This window comes from Corapipo altera, unplaced genomic scaffold (genome assembly GCF_003945725.1).
Source record: "Corapipo altera isolate COAL_440 unplaced genomic scaffold, ASM394572v1 1, whole genome shotgun sequence".
Lineage (NCBI taxonomy): Eukaryota > Metazoa > Chordata > Aves > Passeriformes > Pipridae > Corapipo > Corapipo altera.
The window spans coordinates 10,117,840-10,140,703 of NW_020884873.1; the positions used below are offsets into that span (position 1 = coordinate 10,117,840).

The following is a 22,864-nucleotide window of genomic DNA, read 5'->3' on the forward strand; positions in this document are numbered from 1 at the left end:
GTGTGTGTGTGTGTGTGTGTGTGTGTGTAGAAGGAAAAGAGGATGCTGAGCACAGAGCAATGCTTCTTCTGTGTGTCTGTCTGCAGGTGACCCGCTGCCCTGCTGTGTGCTGACATGATGACAGCTAGCAAGGCAGCCGATGTGAGCAACAAGTCTGGAAGCACTGTCTGCAAGTCCGTTGAGAGGTGAGAGCTTTTTCCATGTTTCAGTGCCAGGATGCTTTGCTTATGTTTATTATCCAAAGCAAAACAAAGGAAGGAAACATTCTCTCTGCTCTGCACTGTCCCTCTCTCCTCATGTGTTAAAGCACACCCTTAGGTCTCATCCTGGGCTGTGATGGTGTGCATTGTATCATCCAGTCAGACTTATAATGTCCCAGACTCACAGTGCTAGAAAAGGTCTGCCCCAAGGCATGACCATTTGTGCTGATGATATCCCTGTCCATGCTTGCCCTGCCTGCACTTGAAATCATCAACACTTGGAGATTCCTCAGACAAGCCCCAGTGTCCCCACCCATTGCAGGCTTTTCCTGGTGTCCAACCTTGATTTCTACTCTGCAATCCAACCACCAGTGGCACTGTGATATCCAGCTCCTTGGGAAAGACCATGGTACCAGCTCTTAATCAAAGCATGGTGTCACTGAGACAGCCAGGAGTTAAATATCTGTGAAGCTGGGGAAGAACTGGGTCTGACTCAGGTCCCATTTCTGCTCAGAAACCTGTCCCAAGCTCAATTTGCACTGCAACTGAGTCTGCAATGGCTGCCAGCATTGCTTCACTCCAGGACAAAGCTCAAGGCCTGCCAGCACACTGGGCATCCCCATGGATTCTCTTACAAGAATGCTAAGTTCTGGAAGAGACACACTTGACACTTTTAAGTGAATGAGGCAATTTCCCTAGTGGAATCTCAGTGTTGGGATTGTGATTAAATGGAACTAATGGGACTAATGATATGGTTTTGCATCCCGCTAACTGCCTTGAGTTGTCCTGGTGCTCTTTCCCATGCCCAGGCAAACCTCAAGGATGTGGCTAAGTGCTTTAGTTCAGAAACATTTCCAGCACGTTCAGCTGGAATTTTACTATATTAATAAAATATCACAATATTGATACTGTGTTATCCCATACTGGGAAATCCCTAGACTAAATATATTAGGGATTTTTTGTGCACTTTGGACTCAAACAGTGGAGATGTTTAATCTGAGAATGTTGAATCTGGTGGCTTTGGGAGTGTGCCTCAGTGCATTGGAGCCTAAGCCCACATGTGGCCTGGGATGGTGGTAAAAGTGCAGTCTTTGTGGATCAGTGTGTGTTTGGGGAACATTTGGATGGATGCACAGAGATCCTCTGAGCAGGCACTAGAGGAATGCCAGCTGGGTCATGTTTTCTCCTCTGTTCAACAAGCGACAATTTTGCTACTGTTTGCAAGTGGTCCATTTGGCATTTCTTGGCTCAATGCCTGATGATGTCCAAAACTCTGCTGCACTTTTGCACACACACACACACACACACACACACACACACACACACACACAGAGATGCATGTTCGTGAACCTCTCATTGGCATCAGCACATCTGATGTACAAAAAAGACCTCTCTCACTTGCCACCTACTGCCACTGCAAAGAAAAGCTTCATTTCAAACACCATCTTATTTGTAATGAGAGAAGAGCATTATGTTCTGGCTAGAAGGACCTTTCCCTGAGCATCCTCCCCTCTAAGCCCTTCTCAAGTGCTTGGTTTGAACATCCTCTGCTGTTATCAGGTTCATGAGTAAAGCTTGAGGAGCTGATGAACTTAACCAAGGGTGAGCAATGGCGGTGAACGTTTCTTCTCTTTTTGTCTTTGATATGTAGGATCAAGCTTCCAGATAACAATACAGCAGCTGTGAAGGAATTAGAAAGACCTTTGTGCGGATTTTTGAGTGAGAGATGTTCTGAAGTTGCCTCTGTTGCCCCGGGTTTAACACCTGAAGCTGAACCAGTTTCTTCTGTGGTGAAGAACCCACTGGGAGCCTTGGAGAACTTGATGCTGGATCCAAGGCTAGACTGCTTTCAGCAGAACATGCTTAGTCCTAAAATGATTATCAGTGACCCATCTGTGGATCTGAATGTCAAAGAAAACAATAAAATTATCAGGAGACAGATAGGAGGTACTCAGAATATACGGTCACCTGGAAAAATTGGCTTGAGGAATAAGTCCTTCAGCATCAAGGACAAAATTTCGGAATGGGAAGGGAAAAAGGAAACTCAGTCTTCTCCTCGCAGAGAGGAGGAACCAGGAGTTAAAGATGAGCACAAGACGCCCTGTGTACCTGAGAAGACAAGTGGGGAAGCACTGGTGACTCGGAAGGTGGAGGCCAAGAGACTTGTGAACTGGGAACTGGAGTGCAAAGGGGCAGGCAAAGAGAATGAGCGGAAAGCAGGAACTCAGAAAGGCACAGGGCAGGCAGCAGAGCGAAAGGGGGAAGCACAGAAGGATGAGGAAGTGGAGTTCAGCCCTGGAAAATGCAAGGAGGTGAAGGGTGGGAAGTGGGAGATCCAGAAGGAGAATCTTTCAGTACTTAGTCAGGTCAAGAAGCTAGAGCAGGCTTTGAAAGACAGCTCAGCAGAACTGCAGCCACAGTTGCCTGGTACTTACTATTCCCCACAGTGCTTGCAGGAGAAGGCAGCACAAGGGCACGCTGCTCCCGAGGGCCATGAGAGCATATGTGGGGCTGAGCTCAACAAAAGGCTTCTTGGCATGGACCTTGAAATCAGTGAGCCAATTTTTGGGACTCTGGAAGAGATAAGAACTTCTCATGTGAAATCCAAGCACTGCACAGTGGAGAATGTGTACACAGAGCCAGGGGTGCCAGAGAAGAAGCCCTTCATCAACCCACTGCCAAAGCCCCGGCGGACTTTCAAACACGAGGGGGAAGAGGACTGGGTGCCAGCAGCCAGGAATAAAAGAAACTTACCCCCTCTGCCATCCATTCCTCCCCCTCCTCTACCCTCCTCTCCTCCCCCATCAGCCGTCAGCAGGAGGCTCTGGAGCGGGAAGCACAAGAACAACGCTGACCACAGGTATTTGGGCTGTGTTTCACAAAGGTGTTGGTCTTGAAGGTGGAGTTCCACCTTCCCATCTTTCTCTGAGATAGACAAGTCTTCCCCCATCATTCATAATCTCCATCATAAGCAGCACCTAGTTATCTCTCTGAGAATCTATGAGTGGCCAGCACAACTTCTCAGGGTAACTGTGAAGGGATAAGTCAAAGCAGATTTGGCCTTTATGGTCACTGTATTACATGGCTTAACCTTCAAGCCCAAGATTGAGGGATCTGGGATTTTGTTTTGGGTTTTTTTAGCAGAAAATCTATTTAATTAGAAAATGACCACAGCTGGTCTGGAACAGGGTCTGGAATGATAATCTCTAGGCTCTACCACAGCATTTTCACAGTTTGTAGTAAACCTATTCCTCTAACTGAAGCTGGCATGTATATATTCTTCTGAAGTGCTTTCTTACCTTTTCTTCCCTCCCACATGATTGCCGCACATTTTTGGGATGGGGAACATAAAATACACAGCTTTTCTAATGCCCTCTGTATAAACTGTCACCTGAAAATTCCTGGTTCAGTTGCAGAAAGGAAATCAAAACTTTAGGTTTGTTCATGGGGGACACTTAACTGGTTTTACCTTTTTTACCATCCTGAGGGCAAATATTGTTTTCCTGTGCCGCTCAGATTGCTGATTTTGGGCCCCCCGTATTCCTGTCAAGGGTGGGATCTGTGCTGTAAATGGGATTTCTCGTGGCCTCAAGTTCTGTGCAGTGTCACAGGATGTGTCACTTAACACTTGCATCTTCACAGTGTGCTATTGCCATGACAACCCAGCTTATCTATGGCATCCCCAAATTGCCTTTATTTGTGTGGCTGTTAAAAAACCAAGTACTTTTCCACGCTTTATATGGGATGAGGCTGTGAGACGTTCTCATCTCAATAACTTTGCCAACTGCATGGCATGTTGGAGAAGTGAATTAGCTGTAATTTGGTTACAAATGTTGGTTAACTGTGTCGCTCTGCTCCTTCTCCTCTCCCATCAATGGTGCAGGAAGTCCTATGAGTTTGAAGACTTGCTGCAGTCATCCTCTGAGAACGGCCGGGTGGATTGGTACGCGCAGACCAAGCTGGCCCTCACACGCACTTTATCTGAGGAGAACGTCTATGAGGACATCCTGGGTAGGAACTTTGGACAGGGAAAGGCAGTTGGCTGCTAATGCTGAATAACTGAAACTCATGGTCAACCAGCATTCACCAGAGGTGCTGAATAAAGTATGTTTATTATCCGAATGTAAACTGGGACACATTTTACACAGATTATTGGCAAGTAATAAGAAAAACAGACAGAATATTTCAAAACTCATCAGCTTCAAAGATGAACCTGAGGCATGTGGGAAACAGCTTTTATTTTTTGCTGGTTTCTCTCCTCTGCCTTCCTTTTGTCCCGCCGATTAATTCTCACAGCTCTGATCTGTCCATTGTGAGCTTGTCACTGCTGAGATAGTGCAAACAGTCTGAAAACATAGCCTTGAAGTCAGTTCCACAGCTCAGGAATAGGATTGTGTATGGCTTCAGGTGCCATTGCAGTTATGAAGCTAAGTCCCACAATCTTTGAAATTTAGATGGTGTTTTTTAATAGCCTTTGATGGAACATAGAATAGAAGCCTCCCTGTTGAAAAAGCCTTAACGAGTTTTCGTAGCTGTAGGCTCTTGGCTGGGTTCAGCAGAATGGGAAGAATGAGTGCATCAGCTCTTGCCATGCAGCTGAAATCCTGCAAAGGTGGTCTGTGTTGTTCAGCATGGGAGGAGCTGCTCTTTCTCAGGAAGAGGCCAGGCACTATTATTTTGATATGGATAAAATCTGATCATACTTGATGAGAAAGGTCTCTGAAGGGAATTATGTTCCTTTGGGACTGATGGCAGACAAGGTAGTTCCAATCCATCCTTTTTGACATTTTTGAAGCTGTCAACCTCATTTCTGGGGCTAAGAGCCCTGTGTTTGCTTTTTTTCTTCTCTTTATTTGGAGGGCCAAAGGAACAGGGAGTTTCTGAGCAGCTGCTAGGGGGGGTTTATGTTGGGGCATGATGGGAGGTCTCAGAAACCACTGAGTAAGGGTCACCTTGTCAGCTGGAATAACATGGATAGCATTACAGAGTGGCTGTAAAGGCAAATCCGTCTATTCAAACACAAGAACACCCCTGTGTCCCAAGCTTGCAGGGAACTCAAACACCAGCCTGAAATTCCTCTCCCCTCCAGCTCTCAGTTACAAAGATTAGAAGAAAACAAAGTTATGGGTAATTGTCAGCTAATAGAGTATGTTTGTTTTTTAGTTTTCTTGCTGCATGTCTAGGCTTTGCCTGGAGTCAGTGATCTTTAATTGGTTCCTGCGATCCTGGTGGTGTTACCGTGGAAGCTTGGGAAAAGGGGTGGACAGGGATAACTCAAAAAAAGCTGCAGTTCTGTTTTTCACAAGACCACAGACAAGTTTAATCCGCAAAACAAACAAGATGTGAAAATCACACCAATGGAGGGGGAACCAAGACTTCAGCCACAGGACTTTAGTGCTGACCCTCGGTGTGTCCAAAAGGGCATGCAAGCACACACATTCATACATGTGATTTAGGGAGGGTTCAGCTGTTGAGATAATTATTCCATTTCACAACAAGTCATACAGATTTCCTTCATGCACCATCTTTTTACCTGTTCACCATTTCTTACCTGGAATACTGGAAGTTGTGCCAGGCAGATGAATGACAAGGTTTATTTGTCAAAAGGAAGGAAACAGTGCTCTTTATTTTAGACTGAAGTTGATTGGACATGCCTAGCAGTTTGAGGATGGGCCAGGCAGCAGAACTCAAGCTTGTTCTTTTTTCTCCAATCTACCCAGTTATGTGACAGCTGAAGTATATTTTCAGTACTGAATGGCCATTCCCTCTTTCTGAAATGCAGTATGTGAGATCGAAGCACCCATGATTGGTAGATGTGTTTGAAAACCTGTGTTGTATGATAGACATCCATGTTCAGAGAGTGGATTAAGTCTTTCTTCAGTAAGCCCAAGAGCAGTGCATTTCTTCAGCCCCGAGTAAGCGATGACCAGAGGTCATCACTTTAGAGAGTTTAGGGGTGTTTAAGTCCCCTAAAGAAGCTTAAACAGAGGAGAGAGAGCCTTTATGCTAACCTTCAGCTCTGAGTTTTTACTTGGGCAATTCTAAGCAGAAGAGTGGAAAGAAGGAAATATAATTATTTAGCAATGTGCATGAGAACCTCACAGCTCTTCTGGAGAGGGGAAAATGAACTTGAGGACTTGCTTGGTCTTTTCCATATGTAGTATCTGTGATATGTTTCTATGACTGCATGTGCCTGTGTCAGGGTTTGGACACTGTCCAGCAAGCAGCTGGACTTCTAGGGCTATGGAGAGAATGAAGCAATTGTAGGAATGCTTGAGAACAGGTCTTTATGTCTGATGTGGGAGGTGGGAGAAGGCCAGCAGATCCCCAAACAGATTTTTATGGCAAACCTCAAAGATTTTTCTGCACTTACAATCTCTTGCTTGTGGCTTTTTGCGGCAGATCCACCATCAAAGGAAAACCCTTACGAAGACATTGAGACCAACAGCCGCTGTTTGGGGAAGAAATGTGTCCTGACCTTCCCAGCATCCCCCACCTCTTCTGTACCTGGGACTCCCACTAAGGTACTTTTGGTTCAAGTGGCTACCTCTCCTGCTGCAGTAGATTTTGGGTGAAATCCAGGTCCTGTGTGGAAAAAGTGGACACTTAGATCATGTCAGGGTTTTTTCCTTTTTGTCTTTTACCACAGAGTGCAGTGAGATTGTCCTTTAGCGAAGTAAAGAAAACCCCAGCTTTCCCTTATACAAATGATTTGCTGGCTTTCACTTTTTTTTCTCTCCAGGATTACCTTCCCTGTAAGAGTGGGGCATTTAAGTCCCCTCAAAGAGGGCATTTAAGTGCTTGGGCCCTGCAGTAGTGTTGGCTCAGTGTCAGTGGGCAGTCTGCCCATGCTGATGCCAAGGTGCCTCTGCAGCCCCTCCCTTAGGATGCATTTTTTGCTCTCTGTGATGAGATGAGTTGCTGATAAGTAATGCAATCCAGTCTCTGGGATAGAGGGCCAACTTTAGAAGAGTGTTCCCACCACAGCCCAGCACACGGCCTGACGCTGTTTTCCTCCTTGTCTATGCAACCACCAGAAGAGGTAAAACTTTGGCTGGCAGCTCTTGCTCAGAGCTCAGGGCTTACCAAGGCCATCCCTGCTCTCAGCCTCCTAAGCTGTTTTGGTGGATTTATATTGTCTGTTTAGATAGTCCAAGCCTGTAACAGCAGGGACAGCGTGACAGGCGAAGTCATCTTGGCAACAACTGAGCTCAGAGTGGATAGCAGGGATCTAAACACAGCTTTCCTAACCAAAGGGCTTTCCCATGCTTTCTAAGTTGCAACTATTATTAGAGCCGTTATCCAACATTTTTAGAAGTTTTATGTGCAGTGTTTCTTGACATGTTGCTCTTTTTCAACCAGCTTAATCAGCACCTAAGGTTTCTTTGGATAGTTCAACCCTTTAAAGTGAAAATTGTTCTGTGGTTCTCAATCCATTCTCCTTGCTGCTAGTTAGATCTGGAGCAGCAAGGGTCTATGTATATGAGTGTCAGGATGGAGTTGATTTCCCTCAGAGAGCTTTATAATCACCTGTGTGCCCTGATTTCCCACATGTGCTATCAAAAGGGGGCTGCAGTGTTGCGTGGGAATGCCTTTCACCATAGGTATGGTTCCCAGCAGGAGAGCGCTGAACGGGAGTAATCGTGTTACACTACAGTGCTTTGGCATCTAAACGCCATGATCTGCATCACTCAGGAAAGAAGTGCTGTAGCTCTCTTGGCAACTAATGTGTTTAATACTGCCAAGTGCATCATGCAGGAGAGCCTGCCCAGCCTAGAGAGTGAGGGGAAAGGTTCTGCACAGACTTTCAGTCGTGGCTCATATCACTAGTGCAGAATGAGAATCTTCAGTCTCATTTTAACTTGTGACTTCTCTGTGGGTGGCAAGTGTTTTTGTGAGTTGAGTGTCTTCTGCCAAACCATCCAGAGACTCCTGAGCTAACCTGGGTGAATTAATCGGTCTGACTAATAGCTGATGAGTGTGTCTGTTGATGGAGGCAGATCATGGTGCTGCCTCAGCTACAGTCACAATGCTGCTGTGACTTGTTCAGAACTAGGTTGGATAACTCTCCCCCACGCTTAGTGCTGTATAGATACATCCTCTGGGAATGCAGCTACAGTGCCCACAAAAAGTGCAGTTTAACCTTGTTATAACATCTGGGATATTCTGTAGGAGATGACAGAAAGTGTTCTTATTGACAGTCTTTGTGGTGAGAAGTGGTTTGCATCTTTCTGGTGAGGAGAGTATGTGGAACTGAGCTTTCTACCTCTCTGATGCTGTTTTTGATCAGAGGCTTTAAGAACTTTACTCTGGTACTGAAATATCTACTGTTGTACTCCCACTGAACTTGCTAATGAGTTTAGGAGGAAACCAGTGTCCATAATTGTCTGTCACGGCTTTTTTTGTACCCTCCTCTGAAATATTTGATTCTGCTTACTGTCAAAGACAGCCATACTGTCAGTGCATTTTGTGCAGTCTCACTGCTTCTCTGTTTCTCCTGTCTAACTGCTCCTTATCCCAAATGTTTGTGGTCAGTTGGTTGGTTAGCCTTGTCCTGTTTACGATCCCAGCCTCTGGATTACCCAAGTCCTCAGAGCTGTTTTTTCACACTGGAGCAAGGCTTCTTGGCCAAGCCCTGAGGTTGTGTTTGGTTTTGGAATGAATATGAGATGGTTAAGTTGCTGTTAAGATGGTCAAGATGATCCAGCCAGGCAGATGGGTGGGTTTCTTGCATGTGTAGAAATCTGCGGGCACTCTTGTTTTGACAACTGAATGCTGTGGCTACCCCACTGGATTTACTGTGGTGACACTGTTAGCAATGAAGCAAAGGTACATGAGGTACTGTGGTCATTCATTCCTTCTACTTCATTTCCAGTTGCTTTCCAAACCCATTTTTTTCCGACAAAACTCGGAGCGTCGGAGTTTCAAACTGCCAGACATAAGGAAACTGAGCCGTGATGGGACTGGGTCACCATCCAAAATCAGCCCTCCCTCAACCCCCAGCAGTCCAGACGACACCTTCTTCTCCTTGGGAGACTCCCAGAATGGCAAGAGGAGACGGAAGATTCCCAAGGTAAATACAGGTCTTTGTCTTTTTTTATTTGGCTTCTTCCAGGCAGGAATGTTAGTATGAGACAATGTTTTCTTTAGTTCCCAATGTGCCATCTCCGCAATATTGCTCTTGTCCTGGCTGTTGACTTGTGTTTAACCCCCTTTCTGCCTGAAGGAGAAGGCACACAAACATGTTTGCAAGTTTTGAAGAAGTTGTTTTTCAATCTGAGACTTCATGATTTTTGGGAGAGATAAAATAATAAGAAAAAAAAAGGATTGTAATTTTGGGATAAAAAATTGAAGTATATTAGAGGGGAAAAAAGCAGTTAATATTTTTGCAAAAGACATGCCCCATCATATTTCCTTCTGTGCTTCCTGTATAGGACAGTCAGAAATTGTCTGTGTGTTGTATGTTTGTTTCCTCCTCAAAATCTGTTGTTCTTTGCTCTTTCTCATGCACTGGTTGTTTCTAATTCAAGGTAAGGTGTGATTGGAGGTGAGCAATGAACATACTGACATTTGAGTGACAAAAGGACTTGTCTGCAATTACGAACATTTTCTGCAGCAGTGTTTCCTACTTCATATTTAGATACAGCATGACTCTGTTTCAATTTTATTTTCTTTCAAATCTGGCAGGATGTGTATTCAGTCCAAATGAAGTTTGGCAGCAGTCTATCTATTGAATGTTTCAAAGACATAGTTATAAAAACACAGTTGCTTATCCCAGTCCTTGCTGGACAAGCAGAGGCTACCAGGGTTTGTCTGTGGTGATCTTTTTCCAAACCTAGAGTTTTCATTTAGGGAAAAAGGGATGTGTTTGTATATGGTCTTTGTGTCCTGGTTGCCAGATCTGTGTTCGTGTTTGCATACCTGATTTTTGAATGCCCTCTCTGTATACCTCAGCCCTTCAGAAATGAGCCAAAGACTGCAAATGTCTCAGGTTTTCCTTCCCAATATGCCTACACACCTGTGCATGTGCTTGAGCTCTATCGGTGTGTTCACAATGTGTGACTTTTATGTCAATTGAAAAGAAGATTATGAGGATTTACTTACCAGACTGTGCCACTGAGCAGTCTTGCAGACCAAGCTCAGAACTGAGGTTTGCTGTGACAGTGATAACATCGACCTGAGACTTGAACTGGGCATCTAGGTGGAGGCTGTACTTCCGCATCAGATTATCCTGCCTCCCACTTAAATATTCAGATTCAGAGCTCCCTGTCCAAGTATGTGGTGGACCTGTCTTACCTTGAGCTCTCAGGACGTGTGTGCAGGGATCACAGACTTTCTGAAATAAATCTGAAAGCTGTAGCCTCCTACTCCTGCCTGGGACCTTGACAAGGAAGCAGATCTACTTGGGGAATCCCAGCATGGTTCTGCTGCGATTCCCCTTCCCTTCAGGAATGAACAGAGACCAGAGCCACTGAATGAGCCACTGAGCCCAGCTATGCCCAACACTAACATCCTCTCTCCTGGTCAGCTGGGAGGCCAGGGATTAAAGGATTTGCAAAGAAAACCACTGGTATAAAATACTTCAACATTGCTGGCTGCCACCCATCTCGGTTTCTTCAGTCATCCTCCAACCAGTTTTCTGCTTCCAAACCTGCAGACCAGGACAGGTTTCCAAGGGAACCTCTGGTCCTTGGAGTGTGGATCACAGTAGGGAGAGGTGGACGCTGTCAAGCTCATGTGACCACACAGTGTGGAAGGCACTAAAACATGGCCTTTCATCAGGGCTTGTTACCTTGGGCTCCTGCTGTGCCTGCTTCTGCACCAGAGTGAGCGTGGCCACTGGCAGCACAGGATAGATCCTGGTAATTGTGAGCTCTGAGCCGTCGAGGGAAGAGTTTCAATATGGTCAAAGTTGGGAAACAGAGGACTTTGCATGAAATTCTAACTTACTTTCTTGCCTGAGGAAAATAACCTTGTTTGTTTGTGTGTTTGCTGAGCAGCTTGTGTTGAAAATCAATGCCATTTATGAGGCTCGGAGGGGAAAGAAACGTGTCAAGAGACTGTCGCAGTCTACAGAGAGCAATTCAGGGAAAGGTAAAGGAACTTTGAATCATGATACATCTAAGACTTTTTGAGGACTTGTCTTACACTTTAGGCTGGCTTTGTGATTTATGTGACGTTTGCTAGCGCTTCTTCCAGTCCAAACTGAGTTGGGGTTTCCACTCTTTTTTTTGTAAGATGAGAACTGTTCCTCTGCCAATTAAGAGTTCTATTAAAATGGAAGTTTTTTGGTTTTCTTGCTTCATTTTTATTCCATGGCTTTGCATGATAACCTTGCAGGTCGCACCAAACATGTCCCCCCTTTTTGATGTTTATTTCTGGAAAAGGATGGAAGCTTTGAAGAGGAATGTTCTGTCCAAAAAGTCTGATTTGTTGAGATCAAAATATTTTGCAGGAATGTGTCACTTCAGTGAACTGTCCAACAGAAGACAGTAGATTTTGAAACAGTCCTATTTCTTCTCCATCCTAATAAACAAATAGCCTCAGTTAGGAGTCAGGGTTTTGAGAGTTGACTGTAGGACCGTTGCCATCATAACAGGATTGAGACTTTCAGCCTCCCACTGTCAGTTAACAGCTTGCCCAAAGCGTTTAGATACTTCAGAGCAATTACTTTTAAACATCTCATCTCTGTAAAAATTAAAATTAGGTCTTTCCAACACAGTGTTTCTTTCCAAAACACTCCAATTTCCAGCAAAAGGTGACCACCAGCTCTATTTGTTTCCCATAATTAATTTTTACTGTTTATCCTATTTTATAAAGACTAGACACCCACAGGGTGGATGGGTGTGTTTATATGAAATTTCAGGGGAAGCATCCCAGACTTTTTATACCCCTCTCTCATTGACAGAATAAGTTATTGGACCATATAGGCCTTGAGTCAGATTCAGTCTGATAGTGGGATTTTTTGTTTCTTTTTTTGTTTTGGCCCTTGTCCCATGAACTACTGCATATTAATCAGTATTTTACCTTGGTGTTGTGCTTATACAGACTTGGGTAAAACACTGCCCTGGCATTTTATTCTTTATGCAACTTTTATGGCTGTGCAAAATTGATTTTGTTGTTTGTTTGGTGTTTGGGTGGTTTTTTTCCCTGAATGAATGGGAAGATAGCAAGGTTGGTAAGCTAAATATCTGTGGGTATGTGCACCGTGAAAAGAACAAGAACCTTGGGACCTATACTGTCTTCCCTCTGAAGCTGCCAGACCTGGCTTTCTCATGCCAGTGATAAGAAACACACAGTTATAAGCAGATTTTATTTAATTCATCTTCCCCTTTCTTTTTTTCCTAGTTACAGATGAAAACAGTGAATCAGACAGTGATACTGAAGAGAAGCTGAAAGGTAAAGCAAATATGTGAAGAGAGCAAATGGCTCCTGATAAACTGTGCTCTGACCTCCTGGGACGAGGTCTCTCATCTGTGTTCTGCCTTTGGAGAAGGAGCTTGTTTCTGCATAGAACACAGTGAGAAGACAAATATCTCAATGCTGCAGAAGAAAATCCATGGGAAAAGGGCTGTAGGCACCCAAACAAAACATCTGTTCCAACTCCCATCAAAGCTCTTTGCACTGAGTTTCGTAGTCATTGAGGTTTCTCTAAGTTCAGAGTCAGAAATGAGTGACCAGGCTGACAGCAGCAGTGTTGTCTGGGACTGGGTGTTCAGAAACCCATCACATGTTTACCAAGGGAGAAAAGCCACCAGCCGCACTGGCTGGCAAGGAAAACAGAATTGCACTATATAATTTATTGCTAGTTAAATTCTCCTGAACTGGCTTGCTTCACTGTGGTAGAGCTATATGGTGTACCAATCTCCATCCTAGTCTCCTGAAACCTTCTTATACTGGTAATCAGCCCCAGGACATGCTGGGGACATTACAGTCTTATGGGAATTTGTGTGGCAAATTCAAAGTGCTGTTAGAGTTAGAATGCAAGGTGGAAACACCCTCAGATTCTAAAGTTTCCTGACTCACAAGCACACCTGATCTGGAGAGGAGGTCAGTGCCCAAGCTGAAAAGACAGGCGTAAGCAGCTGTTGGGCTCTGTGTCAACCACAGTGCATTGTGTTTAGGAGTGCTCGTCCTTACTCTCTTTCAGGCTTTTAGAAAAGAAACCTCAGACTGAGCTCTCTTTTATGAACACAGCATCCCACACAAGAACTGCTGTATGCTCTTGCTCTCGTCTGCATTGGGAAGTCTTTTATCTGTATTGCTAAATTAGTAAGATCAAAGCTGAAAGTTGCTGCCACCACCTACCTTTTGACAGGTTCTTGGGCTTGCCTGGAGACAGGGAGACAGAGTTTGCGCCCAGATTGCATACAAATTACATTCACAACTGTCTTGAAACATGATATGGTGAAGTATAGACCATGTTCAGATTTAGCTGAGAAAGACAATGTAGATGTGGCCAGGAAGACTCAAACTCTTGTCTGTTACTGGTTGCCATAGTGAATCATGTGCATCGTCCTGTGTTTCTCAGTAACTGCAACTGGGAATTAAGTCACCTCAAATCCAAGAGCACAGAACTCTGAACAATATCCAGATCTATACCTGGGGCTGAGTGGCTGTGCAAGTCTACTAGGAGCTCTGGCACTTGCTGTTTGCTCTAAGTACACCTGTATTTTGCTTTATGCCTTGTTGAACTGTTGACTTTCCTATTAAAGAGGAAAGTGAGATGATTTTGGAAGTCTCTTGTATCTGGAACTTTGTGTGTTTTATGTAACAGGCCAATCACACCAGGCAGTTACCTCTGCTTGGAGAGTCACTGTACATCATCTGAGGCACAGTAAATCATAAGACTGAGTGTCAGAGCCAGAAGTGCTGACCCTTGGGAAGGAAAAATCTTTGAAGGCAAACTCTGCTGTGATGACAGCAGTAAAATTCTGCTATCTTTAGTAGATTGCACAGAATATAAACAATGTGGATCTTGAGCAAGCTTTTCAGAAACACTCAGCATTGCTGTGACACTGCTCCTTTTGAAGTCCCTGGTGAAACAGAAACCACTTCTGAAAACTTTTGAAGATTTGCAGCCTTAGAGCAAATAACACAATAGGTGACAAGAGAAAGGAGTCTAAGCCATCTTTCCAAGGCTTTAACTGTCCAGGGTTTGTTACACTTTCTGATTTAAGAGGCACCTCCAGATTACTTTAAATTGTACTGTCTGGAATAGTCTGGAATAGTCCACAAGTGGCACTTTACCAGACAAAAGATCAAGTGTCTATATACTATCTTTCAGGAAGCCCTGTCTCCCAAGCAGACATCTTATGTCTTTGGAGTTCCTGCAGTATCCCTGTGGTTGTTCTTGCTGTCAAAATGTTGCATTGCCACCCGCCTTCACAAAAAGCATAGTTGTGAGAATGTGCTGTAGTCTGTGCTTGTAGTTAATTCTTTCTTTCTTTTGTAGTAGGGGTAAGGGAGACATCATGGAGATTTAATTTGGGATGCAACTGTAAAACAAAGCAGGGGGATGGTCTCAGGGAATCTCATCTGGTCTCTTCTCAGCAGGCAGCTTTTCATTACTTTCCATGCTGGAATGTTTATTGTCCCATGGCTCATGTGTGTGTTGCAGTTACAGCTTGCTTAGCAGTTTTTCTTTTTTTCCCTTTGTCTCGGGTGAACTTGTAGAAGCATGGCCCTGAAGGATTAGTTGTAGGCACAGGAAGAACTGGCATGAGCCGGCATTTTTCATTTGCACCTCTCTTCATGTTCTTTTGTTGTCAACCTACAGCCCAGCTGGTGTATTGAAGCTGGGAGTTCCCAGCATTACTCAGACAGCAGAGCTCTAGCCTGACCCAAGTGCTGTTCTTGTAAAACTGTGGGGATTGCTACCCACAGCCTTCTCTGAACAAAGGTGATTAATTACCTAACTGTGCTGGCTTTAAAAACTTCATAAATGAGTGCTAGGATGAATGGCCAGACATTATCTGTTACATCATGTCCCATATGGATCTCAGTTTGGGTTGTCTTCAGCTGTTAAAGCTATCCATGAAATCCTTCTGCTGCCAAAGCTCTTTAGGGTAATGGCACAAGATTATGGCCCATCTCTGATGATGTTTGTAGTGCATCTTCCAAATGGTTCCCACATCTTACTCAGCCATTGACAAAGCAAATGCAGTGAGGTGATTTCAAGTTTATCCCTCAGTCTCAGTTGATGCTCTGTGCAAAGAGCCAGACAAAGTCACAGTGTCTAATCTTTATTTTTTGTAGCTCACAGCCAGCGCCTGGTGCATGTGAAGTCTCGGCTGAAGCAAACCCCGCGGTACCAAACCTTGGAACGGGACTTGATTGAGTATCAAGAGAGGCAGCTCTTCGAGTACTTTGTCGTGGTGTCGCTGCACAAGAAGCAGGCTGGGGCTGCCTATGTCCCTGAGGTTACCCAGCAGTTCCCACTGAAGGTGCGTGTGCTGCTTGTCGGGAAGGTCTGGCTGATGTGTCTTGGATTGCCTGGTGCACTTGCACAGCTGGAGAAGCTGCAGCTTCCCTGCAGTCACCACCATAGCATTGTCATGATATCCCTCACTGATGAAAGAGCAGCTGATTTAGATCTTTTCCTGCCCTTGGCTATGACTTTTATGTAGCTATTCCCTTTCTCCCCCTTTTCTCTTTAAAGAAAACTGATGGTTGGGAGAAGACATGTGTTCTTAAAGGGAAGGCACAGCTTTTGTCTATAGGCTACCTCAATATAGGGAACGAGGAGTGGGAGAAACACAGAGCCAGTGTGACAGCGTATTTGTAAATGGGATGTAACCAGAGCTCCCCTCAGACTTCAGTTCTCTCTCCACTTGCTGGAAGTTGTGTCACAGATTAGAGGCACAATATAGCAGGGGCAGGTGCTGCAGATGCAGGGCTTGGTGGAATTGGGGGCACAGAGGTACCTTAAGATATCTAAAGATTAGGTGAGCCAGAATCACACAAATTTTAATATCTTCCAGGCAGAAGCTTAGCTTCTGTCATCACCTCTTCATTTGTCACAGGAAAAATATTTGAAGTCATTCCATCCCCACATGACTAATTGGAAACATTCCTTCTCTCTGTTCTGCTAGCTTGAGCGCTCGTTCAAATTCATGCGAGAGGCAGAAGATCAGTTGAAAGCTATTCCCCAGTTTTGCTTCCCTGATGCAAAGGACTGGGCCCCCATCCATCAGTTTGCCAGGTAAGTACTGTACTTTACATCCTGATTCAGGAGAAACAGATTTATCTATCAACCTACTTAAGTACAAGTGTTTTTACAGTAGAAAATTGGGCAGAGCCCTGAGAGGAGTGTATTGGAAATGCAGGAATATTTTGGGTTTATTGGGTTTGTGTGTCAGAGACTGTTAATGTGGGTAATGGGTATCTTGTCATTCTGATTTCTTTTTCTGCAGTGAAACATTCTCATTTGTCCTGACGGGGGAAGATGGAAGCAGGCGATTTGGATACTGTAGGAGGCTGCTGGTAATTATCCCTGGGTTTTTATCTTTTCCTAGAGATGCAGCCTTCTGTGGGTTTGATGTTACTGGCATCTATTTTGGAAAGTGGAAAGCTGCTGCTCTTCTCTTTCAGTGTGGAAAGAAAGAGCAGCGACAGAGCAGCTTTGCTCTCTTCTGTTCAGTGCCAAAGTACCTCTCTGAGTACCATCCTCCACTCCAGGCATAGCTCTCTTGCATTTATCTTGCACCAGCACTTAACATCATGACCATGGGTTGTTGTTTCACCACTAAGCTAAAGACAGGCTTTGTATCCCTTAGGTTTAGATAGCTATTGGACAGTTGTCTAACCCTGTGCTGGTCCCATAGGCTCAGAGTTGTTTCTGTAGAGCAGTCTGCCCTGCCTTTGTCATTGAATTTAGGCAGGTTGGGATCATACTGCGGTTGTGCCCATTTCTCCCCACTGTTTTCAGGGTTTGAGCCAGGTTTCCATCATCACCCTACTGTCACATGTCTGCCAGTTTCTGAGCCAGCCAGTGAGGCGCAGAACTAAAAGACTGGTCACTCTGTCTTTGCAGTAGTTATTACTCTGACATTTTCTTGGTGATTTTTTTCTGTATGTGTGTTCGCGTTTGTCTTGAAAGCCCAGTGGGAAAGGGAAGCGTCTCCCAGAAGTTTACTGCATTGTGAGTCGCCTTGGATGCTTCAACCTCTTCTCTAAGGTGAGTGGGGAGAGAGAGGGGGACTTGGTGCTGTATGTCAAGAGGGACCTAAAAGTGAAGCTGACGTCACGAAGAGTGGAGAAGCTGATGGCTGAAGAAAAGGCCTGAAATGCTGTTAGCAAGGCAACTGCATGCTAATTCCAGAACCTAGGAAAAGCGCAGTTAATAGGAAGACTAGATTGCTAGCTCTTGCCTTCTTCCTTTAGCAGAACTACCAGAATGCAAAAGAGATTAAAAGGTGGAATCCTGACTGAGTGTGGTGGGGAGTTCACAGTTTGTAAGCTTTCCAGTGACCTCGCTGGAGCTGCATTTCTCTTGCTAAAGGAAGTTAAGGGTCTTCAGTTGTACCTTTTATCTTCTTATGATTCAAGGCTCCATGGCGATGCTGGATTAGGGAGAGAACATAGATGCTGGTACACTTCATTCCTGGTGTTACCTCCCTCCTCCTGATTTTCATGTTTTTGTGTCTTCATGCCTTTATTTCAGATCTTGGATGAGGTTGAGAAGAGACGGGGCATTTCCCCAGCCCTGGTGCAGCCTCTCATGCGGAGTGTCATGGAGGCACCATTCCCAGCTTTGGGCCGGACAATTACAGTCAAGAACTTCTTGCCAGGCTCAGGAACAGAGGTAAAGACCCCATCCTAGAGGGAGGGAAACAGGCCAGCAAATAGTGCAGGACTGGTGACTGGAAGTTGGGACCATGAGAGGTTCATAGCATGTGCTCCAGCATCCTTAATACAGAACACCTGTTCATATGGAATAGTTCATGGGGTTCTTGTCAAAAAATACCTGGAACCACACCAGACTAATGCTGCAACCTTTCAGAATGGTGTTTTCAGAGCATGGAGGTTGCATCTCACACAATGTGGTGTGAAGACAGTGGGGAGGGGTTTTGCCCATAGCATTGAAGGACTGTGGGAGGATGGGGGGACACAAATTGGATGTAGTTTTGAACACACTTTGTGTTGGGCGTGTATACCTTAAATGTGAGAGGGAGGAAAGTGAGCAAGTTGATAAAGATTGTGTTTGAGGGCTTTCAGCACAGGACTACACGAGGGCATTCTCAACTCAACTGAAAACAGTCCCAACTAAGTGAAATTACTGCACAGCACATGCACAGCTGGTTAAAAATGTGCACTTGAGGAGCAGAGTCCCAGTGGTGTGCTGTCAGGCTGTGAGAATGTTTTGGCTGGTTTGTGTCTAGGATCCTTGATGTTTCATTAATAATCTGGTTGACGGAATGAACTCCACATTTACACAATACAGTATTGGGGTGGGTTGCAGGCACACTGGAGAATAAGGGATTAAAATTCAAAGTGACCCCTCCTAAATTCCAGAAATGTGTTCAAGTGTTAAAGAAATGACTGGACGTGGCACTTAGTGCCATGGTCTAGTTGACAAGGTGGTGATCAGTGAAAGATTGGACTCACTGATTGATCTTAGAGGTCTTTTCCAACCTAAATGATTCCATGATTCTGTAGATTGAAGATTTGGTGTGAACTTCAATATGGACAAGTGCAAAATGCTGGAAGGAAGAAAGGAGTAGTCTAACACAACAGGGTAGTAACTGAGTGAGCAGCAGTACTTCAGAGAAGGATCTGGTGGTATAGTGGGCCATAAAGTGAGCAAAAGTAACAATGTGGCATTATTTAGACAAACTCCTTCGTTGTGAAAGCAATTTCAAGTGATGAATAATAAATGAAAGCAATAATAAATGAAAGCAATTTTTCTGCTTTCCAGCATCGGTGAAAATTTATTCATAGTACCATTTTCCAGAAAATGCAACCACTGGAAGAAAGCCCCAGAAGAGTGGTTCTGCTTACTAAGTGGTCTAGAAAATACAGGCAAAGCTTCAGAAAATTGTTTGCTTAATATAGAAAACAAAGGACAAAGAAGGGCATGTGATAACCTTTCAACAGAGAGGAAGGTGACCAATTGTTCTGAGTGACAGCAACAAGTAATTGAACTAATTTGCCTCTGACATGTTTTAGCTGCAGGTTTGGTGTTGGTGAGGGTAGTTCAGAACTAGAGTAATTTTCTTGTGGGATTTATGAAATGTGTGGTGTTGGAGGCTTTCAAAAACAATTTAGATAAGCATCTGTATAAGATAAGGAGTATGAAGTGCTAAGGTGCTGTGACAGGCATTATGTAAGTAGATACAAACAAAGAAAAATACTCACAGGCTGCTCTTTTCTGTAACTGGTATAAAAAATTTATAGTCAGTAGGTTAAGCATCCAGACTCTTGCAGTTAAAAAAAAAAAAAAAAGAATTGTAACTGTAAAATCAGACTGTAGATTTGAAAGGCTCCATGATATTCTGCTGCTTGAATGCCAGAAAGGCTGAAAACTGCTCCTAGCTGGACACAAACTAGTTTTCCTCCTTATGAAGAGCTCCTTGTCCTCAGTCCAGTAGGGGGAACTTGTGGTTGATCTCGTGCTGTGCCTCTTGGAGTGGACTCTGGGTCGTCTTCATCTGGAAGAAGGATTTATGGGAGGTCTTTGGACAGACTTTGTTTGAGGACTTAACGCTGTGTGGTGTTTGCCAGCACAGATAGTGAGGGCTGTTAGCTGTGAAAATACCTGTTGGCTCCTTGCTTGCCAGGTCTGGGTGGGCAGCAAACGCTCACTTGTGGTCTTTTTCTCCCCAACAGGTCATTGAGCTTCGGCGGCCTCTTGACTCCAGGCTTGAGCACGTTGATTTCGAGTCCTTGTTCACATCCCTCAGCGTGCGGCATCTGAGCAGAGTCTTTGCCTCCCTGCTGCTGGAAAGGAGGGTGATCTTTATCGCAGACAAGCTCAGGTACCCTCTTGCATTTCCTTAAAGAAAATGCTGCCAAGGAAGGGAGGATGGGAAGGCTGCAGTCAGTAATTGATCTCTCTGCTTTGTTCTTTTTCCTCTCTGCTCTTTTCCAACTTCGTCATGATGTGAGTAGGGCTGTTCTTCCTAGGAATGGGGAACTTAGGCCATGAACTATAATTTCATTTTTGCAGTTTGCAAAATGTGTGCTGCTTCTCATTCCCAAGGAGAACCAAATTCCACTTCCTCCAGACAGTTTCAGAGCAGATCCCAGTGCTAAGGAAGCAAAATCCCTCCTTTTGCTCCATGATGCTGCAGTGTTCCCTGCTGAGCTGTTGCTGGGATTTCCAGGGATCAAGCCTTGGGCAGAGATGACTGTGCCTTCTGAGTTGCTCCCTGATGTCACAAAATCTTCTTAAATTTTCAGCTTGTATTTTAATATTGGTTTCTAAAGATTTTTTTCTTATGGGGGGTGAAAGCAAAGGATGCGATGAGGGGAAGTGAGGCGGAGGACTTCCCCCTTCTGTTTTGAATCTGCTCAATTTGATTTTTTAAAAATTTGTTTGTTTGCTCTCCTAAATTATGAAAATGGGTCCAGGTTTCTTTAAGATCTTGTGCAGCTGGTGGCTGGCAGCTCTCCAGCCCTTGAAGCACTTGAGGATTCAGGGAGGAAAACTCGCCAAGGCTGGGGAAAGAAAAGCTGCCTGGATGAGTAATGACACTTAAGAGCACGCTCAGGTTTCAGGAGTGTACAATGCCCCTAAGCTGTCTGTTTTCACAACTTCCAGGCAGCAGCCTGCAGCTCTGGGACTGAGCACTGGGGCAAAGAATGGAGAGGCCCCTTCTACAGGAAAGTGAAAGGGAAAAATTCATTCTGCACAGATCCAGGGCTCTCTGTGGGCAGAGCTCAGGCAGTCACATCGCAGGAATAGGAAGGCTGGGGAGAGGGAAGCTGTAGCATCTAGAGAGCACTGGCTACTTGCAGGTTTTACCAGCTGCCTTGAGTCAGAGAGGGGAAGATTTGCTTCTTCAGAATCACTGATACATTATATGCATAGAGGCTTAGTATTCTGGATGGTTAAGCCACACATTTCATGCAGAGCATTCAGACTTGCATTGAAATTGAGAGAATTCATCCAAACGCTGTATTTCCATGTAACATATATGATTTATGTGAGAGTTTATGATCACAGGCTTTCAAATATTTTTCTCCTCCTCTGTAGGAAAAATTTTACATTCTGAGAAAATTTGTTAAGGACGTAGATGACATTGTAATCTCAACATGAGAGCTGGGTGGTATGAGTAAACAGTAGGGAACTTCTGGGGTTTTTTTTTTAAGGCATCGGTTTAGAATGAACCTTTATTTACCAGATCTTTTCCTATCACATCTTTATGTGATAGCACAACACCACGTGTGTAACACACATGGGGTGTGTTACAGAATATCTCCAATTGAAAGCATTTTGATGGGTTTTGATGGATTTTTTTTCCCACCCCTGTATCTTTGTCAGTATATCCAGGGTCCTTAACAATGAGTCCACCTGCACAGGCCTGTAAAAGAGAGTGGGAGAGAGCTGTAGAATCATTGTTTCTAGAATCTCTAATAATATCATAAACAGCTTTTTCTTCTGTGAAAAAAAGGAATTGTTGGGTTTAAAAGCTCGAGGGTCTGTTAGACCACAGGGCTCAGATTCAAATATTTACCATAGATTTGCCAGCTCTCTATGACACTTTTAATATTTGATGTTTCTGAGAAGACCTTGCTCTGAGCAATTTCAGGAGCATCTTTTTCTTTTCCTATAACAAAATATGAAGTTTCTCTGGCTCATTTTTGTGGAGCAAAAGCTTGGAAATTATCTCAAAGGACTGTAAAGGTGTGAAAAGCAGAAAACAAAGAAAATAAGCCTCAAAATTAAATAAACTATTGTGTTTTAATCCAGTTCAGTGACTTGAGTGGACTGGATTGGTGAGCCTTGGCTAAGATCAACAGTCTCTTCTGCTCATTGGTGGACAGTTCATGTTTTGAAAGCTGTAGATACAGGATCTTCTGTCAAAATGATGCTTTTCCTGGGACAGGAACACATTGAACTCAATGAATATTAAGTAGTATTTACTTTAGGAGTGAAAATGCCAGTTTCAGAGGAAAAAAAAGAAATGCTTTTTGGAAATAGCTTAAGAGAAGGAAAAAACGATAAAAGCAGCTGTTGAAAACTGCTCAGAGGTTAGGAATGCTAGAAATAATCCAGCTGAGATGGATTAATGGGAAGAGTGCAGGTGACATGGTGAAAGATGTGCAATAAATTACATTTATCATTCATCTTTGCAGTTCTTCATGTGGACATTATCAATAACTATCTGTCTGTGTTTGTAAAGGTGTGTCTGGGTATGAGTGACACAGAAATGATGTATGAAATTTATTTACATCTTTTAATTGCTGTAAAATCAGTCTGTGGGAAAAGAAAGCTGAAAGGTCTCTTGCCAAATACTGCGTGAACTGTGAAATGTTTTCAAGCTGGGCCAAAAAATGCATCTAACAAGTGTACAGCAAGTGAAATACGTTGTCTTTTCCATCTTTAGAATGAGCACAGTGTTTAAAGACCTGTCAATCCACAGCTTGGCAGCGGAAAAGGAAAGAATTTTATTAGTTTTTGAGTGTGGGGGTGTCTCTCCTCTGTTGTTACGGAAACT

The 22,864-nt window shown here is 44.1% G+C and overlaps 1 protein-coding gene across 2 annotated transcripts in view; it reads left to right on the forward strand.

The window, feature by feature from the left end:
- Nucleotides 1–22,864, forward strand: part of DENND2A (DENN domain containing 2A) — a 37,823-nt gene that overhangs the window by 3,254 nt on the left and 11,705 nt on the right. The window contains exons 2-14 of one of the 2 annotated variants that reach the window (XM_027665056.1): nt 87–185; nt 1,852–3,060; nt 4,084–4,211; nt 6,603–6,724; nt 9,076–9,273; nt 11,201–11,294; nt 12,549–12,599; nt 15,459–15,646; nt 16,295–16,404; nt 16,616–16,685; nt 17,302–17,379; nt 17,866–18,006; nt 20,031–20,179. In XM_027665056.1, coding sequence (XP_027520857.1) covers nt 115–185; nt 1,852–3,060; nt 4,084–4,211; nt 6,603–6,724; nt 9,076–9,273; nt 11,201–11,294; nt 12,549–12,599; nt 15,459–15,646; nt 16,295–16,404; nt 16,616–16,685; nt 17,302–17,379; nt 17,866–18,006; nt 20,031–20,179 — 2,609 coding nt within the window. In that variant the 5' untranslated portion in view covers nt 87–114. The remainder of the gene's footprint in view (nt 1–86; nt 186–1,851; nt 3,061–4,083; nt 4,212–6,602; nt 6,725–9,075; nt 9,274–11,200; nt 11,295–12,548; nt 12,600–15,458; nt 15,647–16,294; nt 16,405–16,615; nt 16,686–17,301; nt 17,380–17,865; nt 18,007–20,030; nt 20,180–22,864) is intronic. The other variant, XM_027665065.1, reaches the window with a different exon arrangement.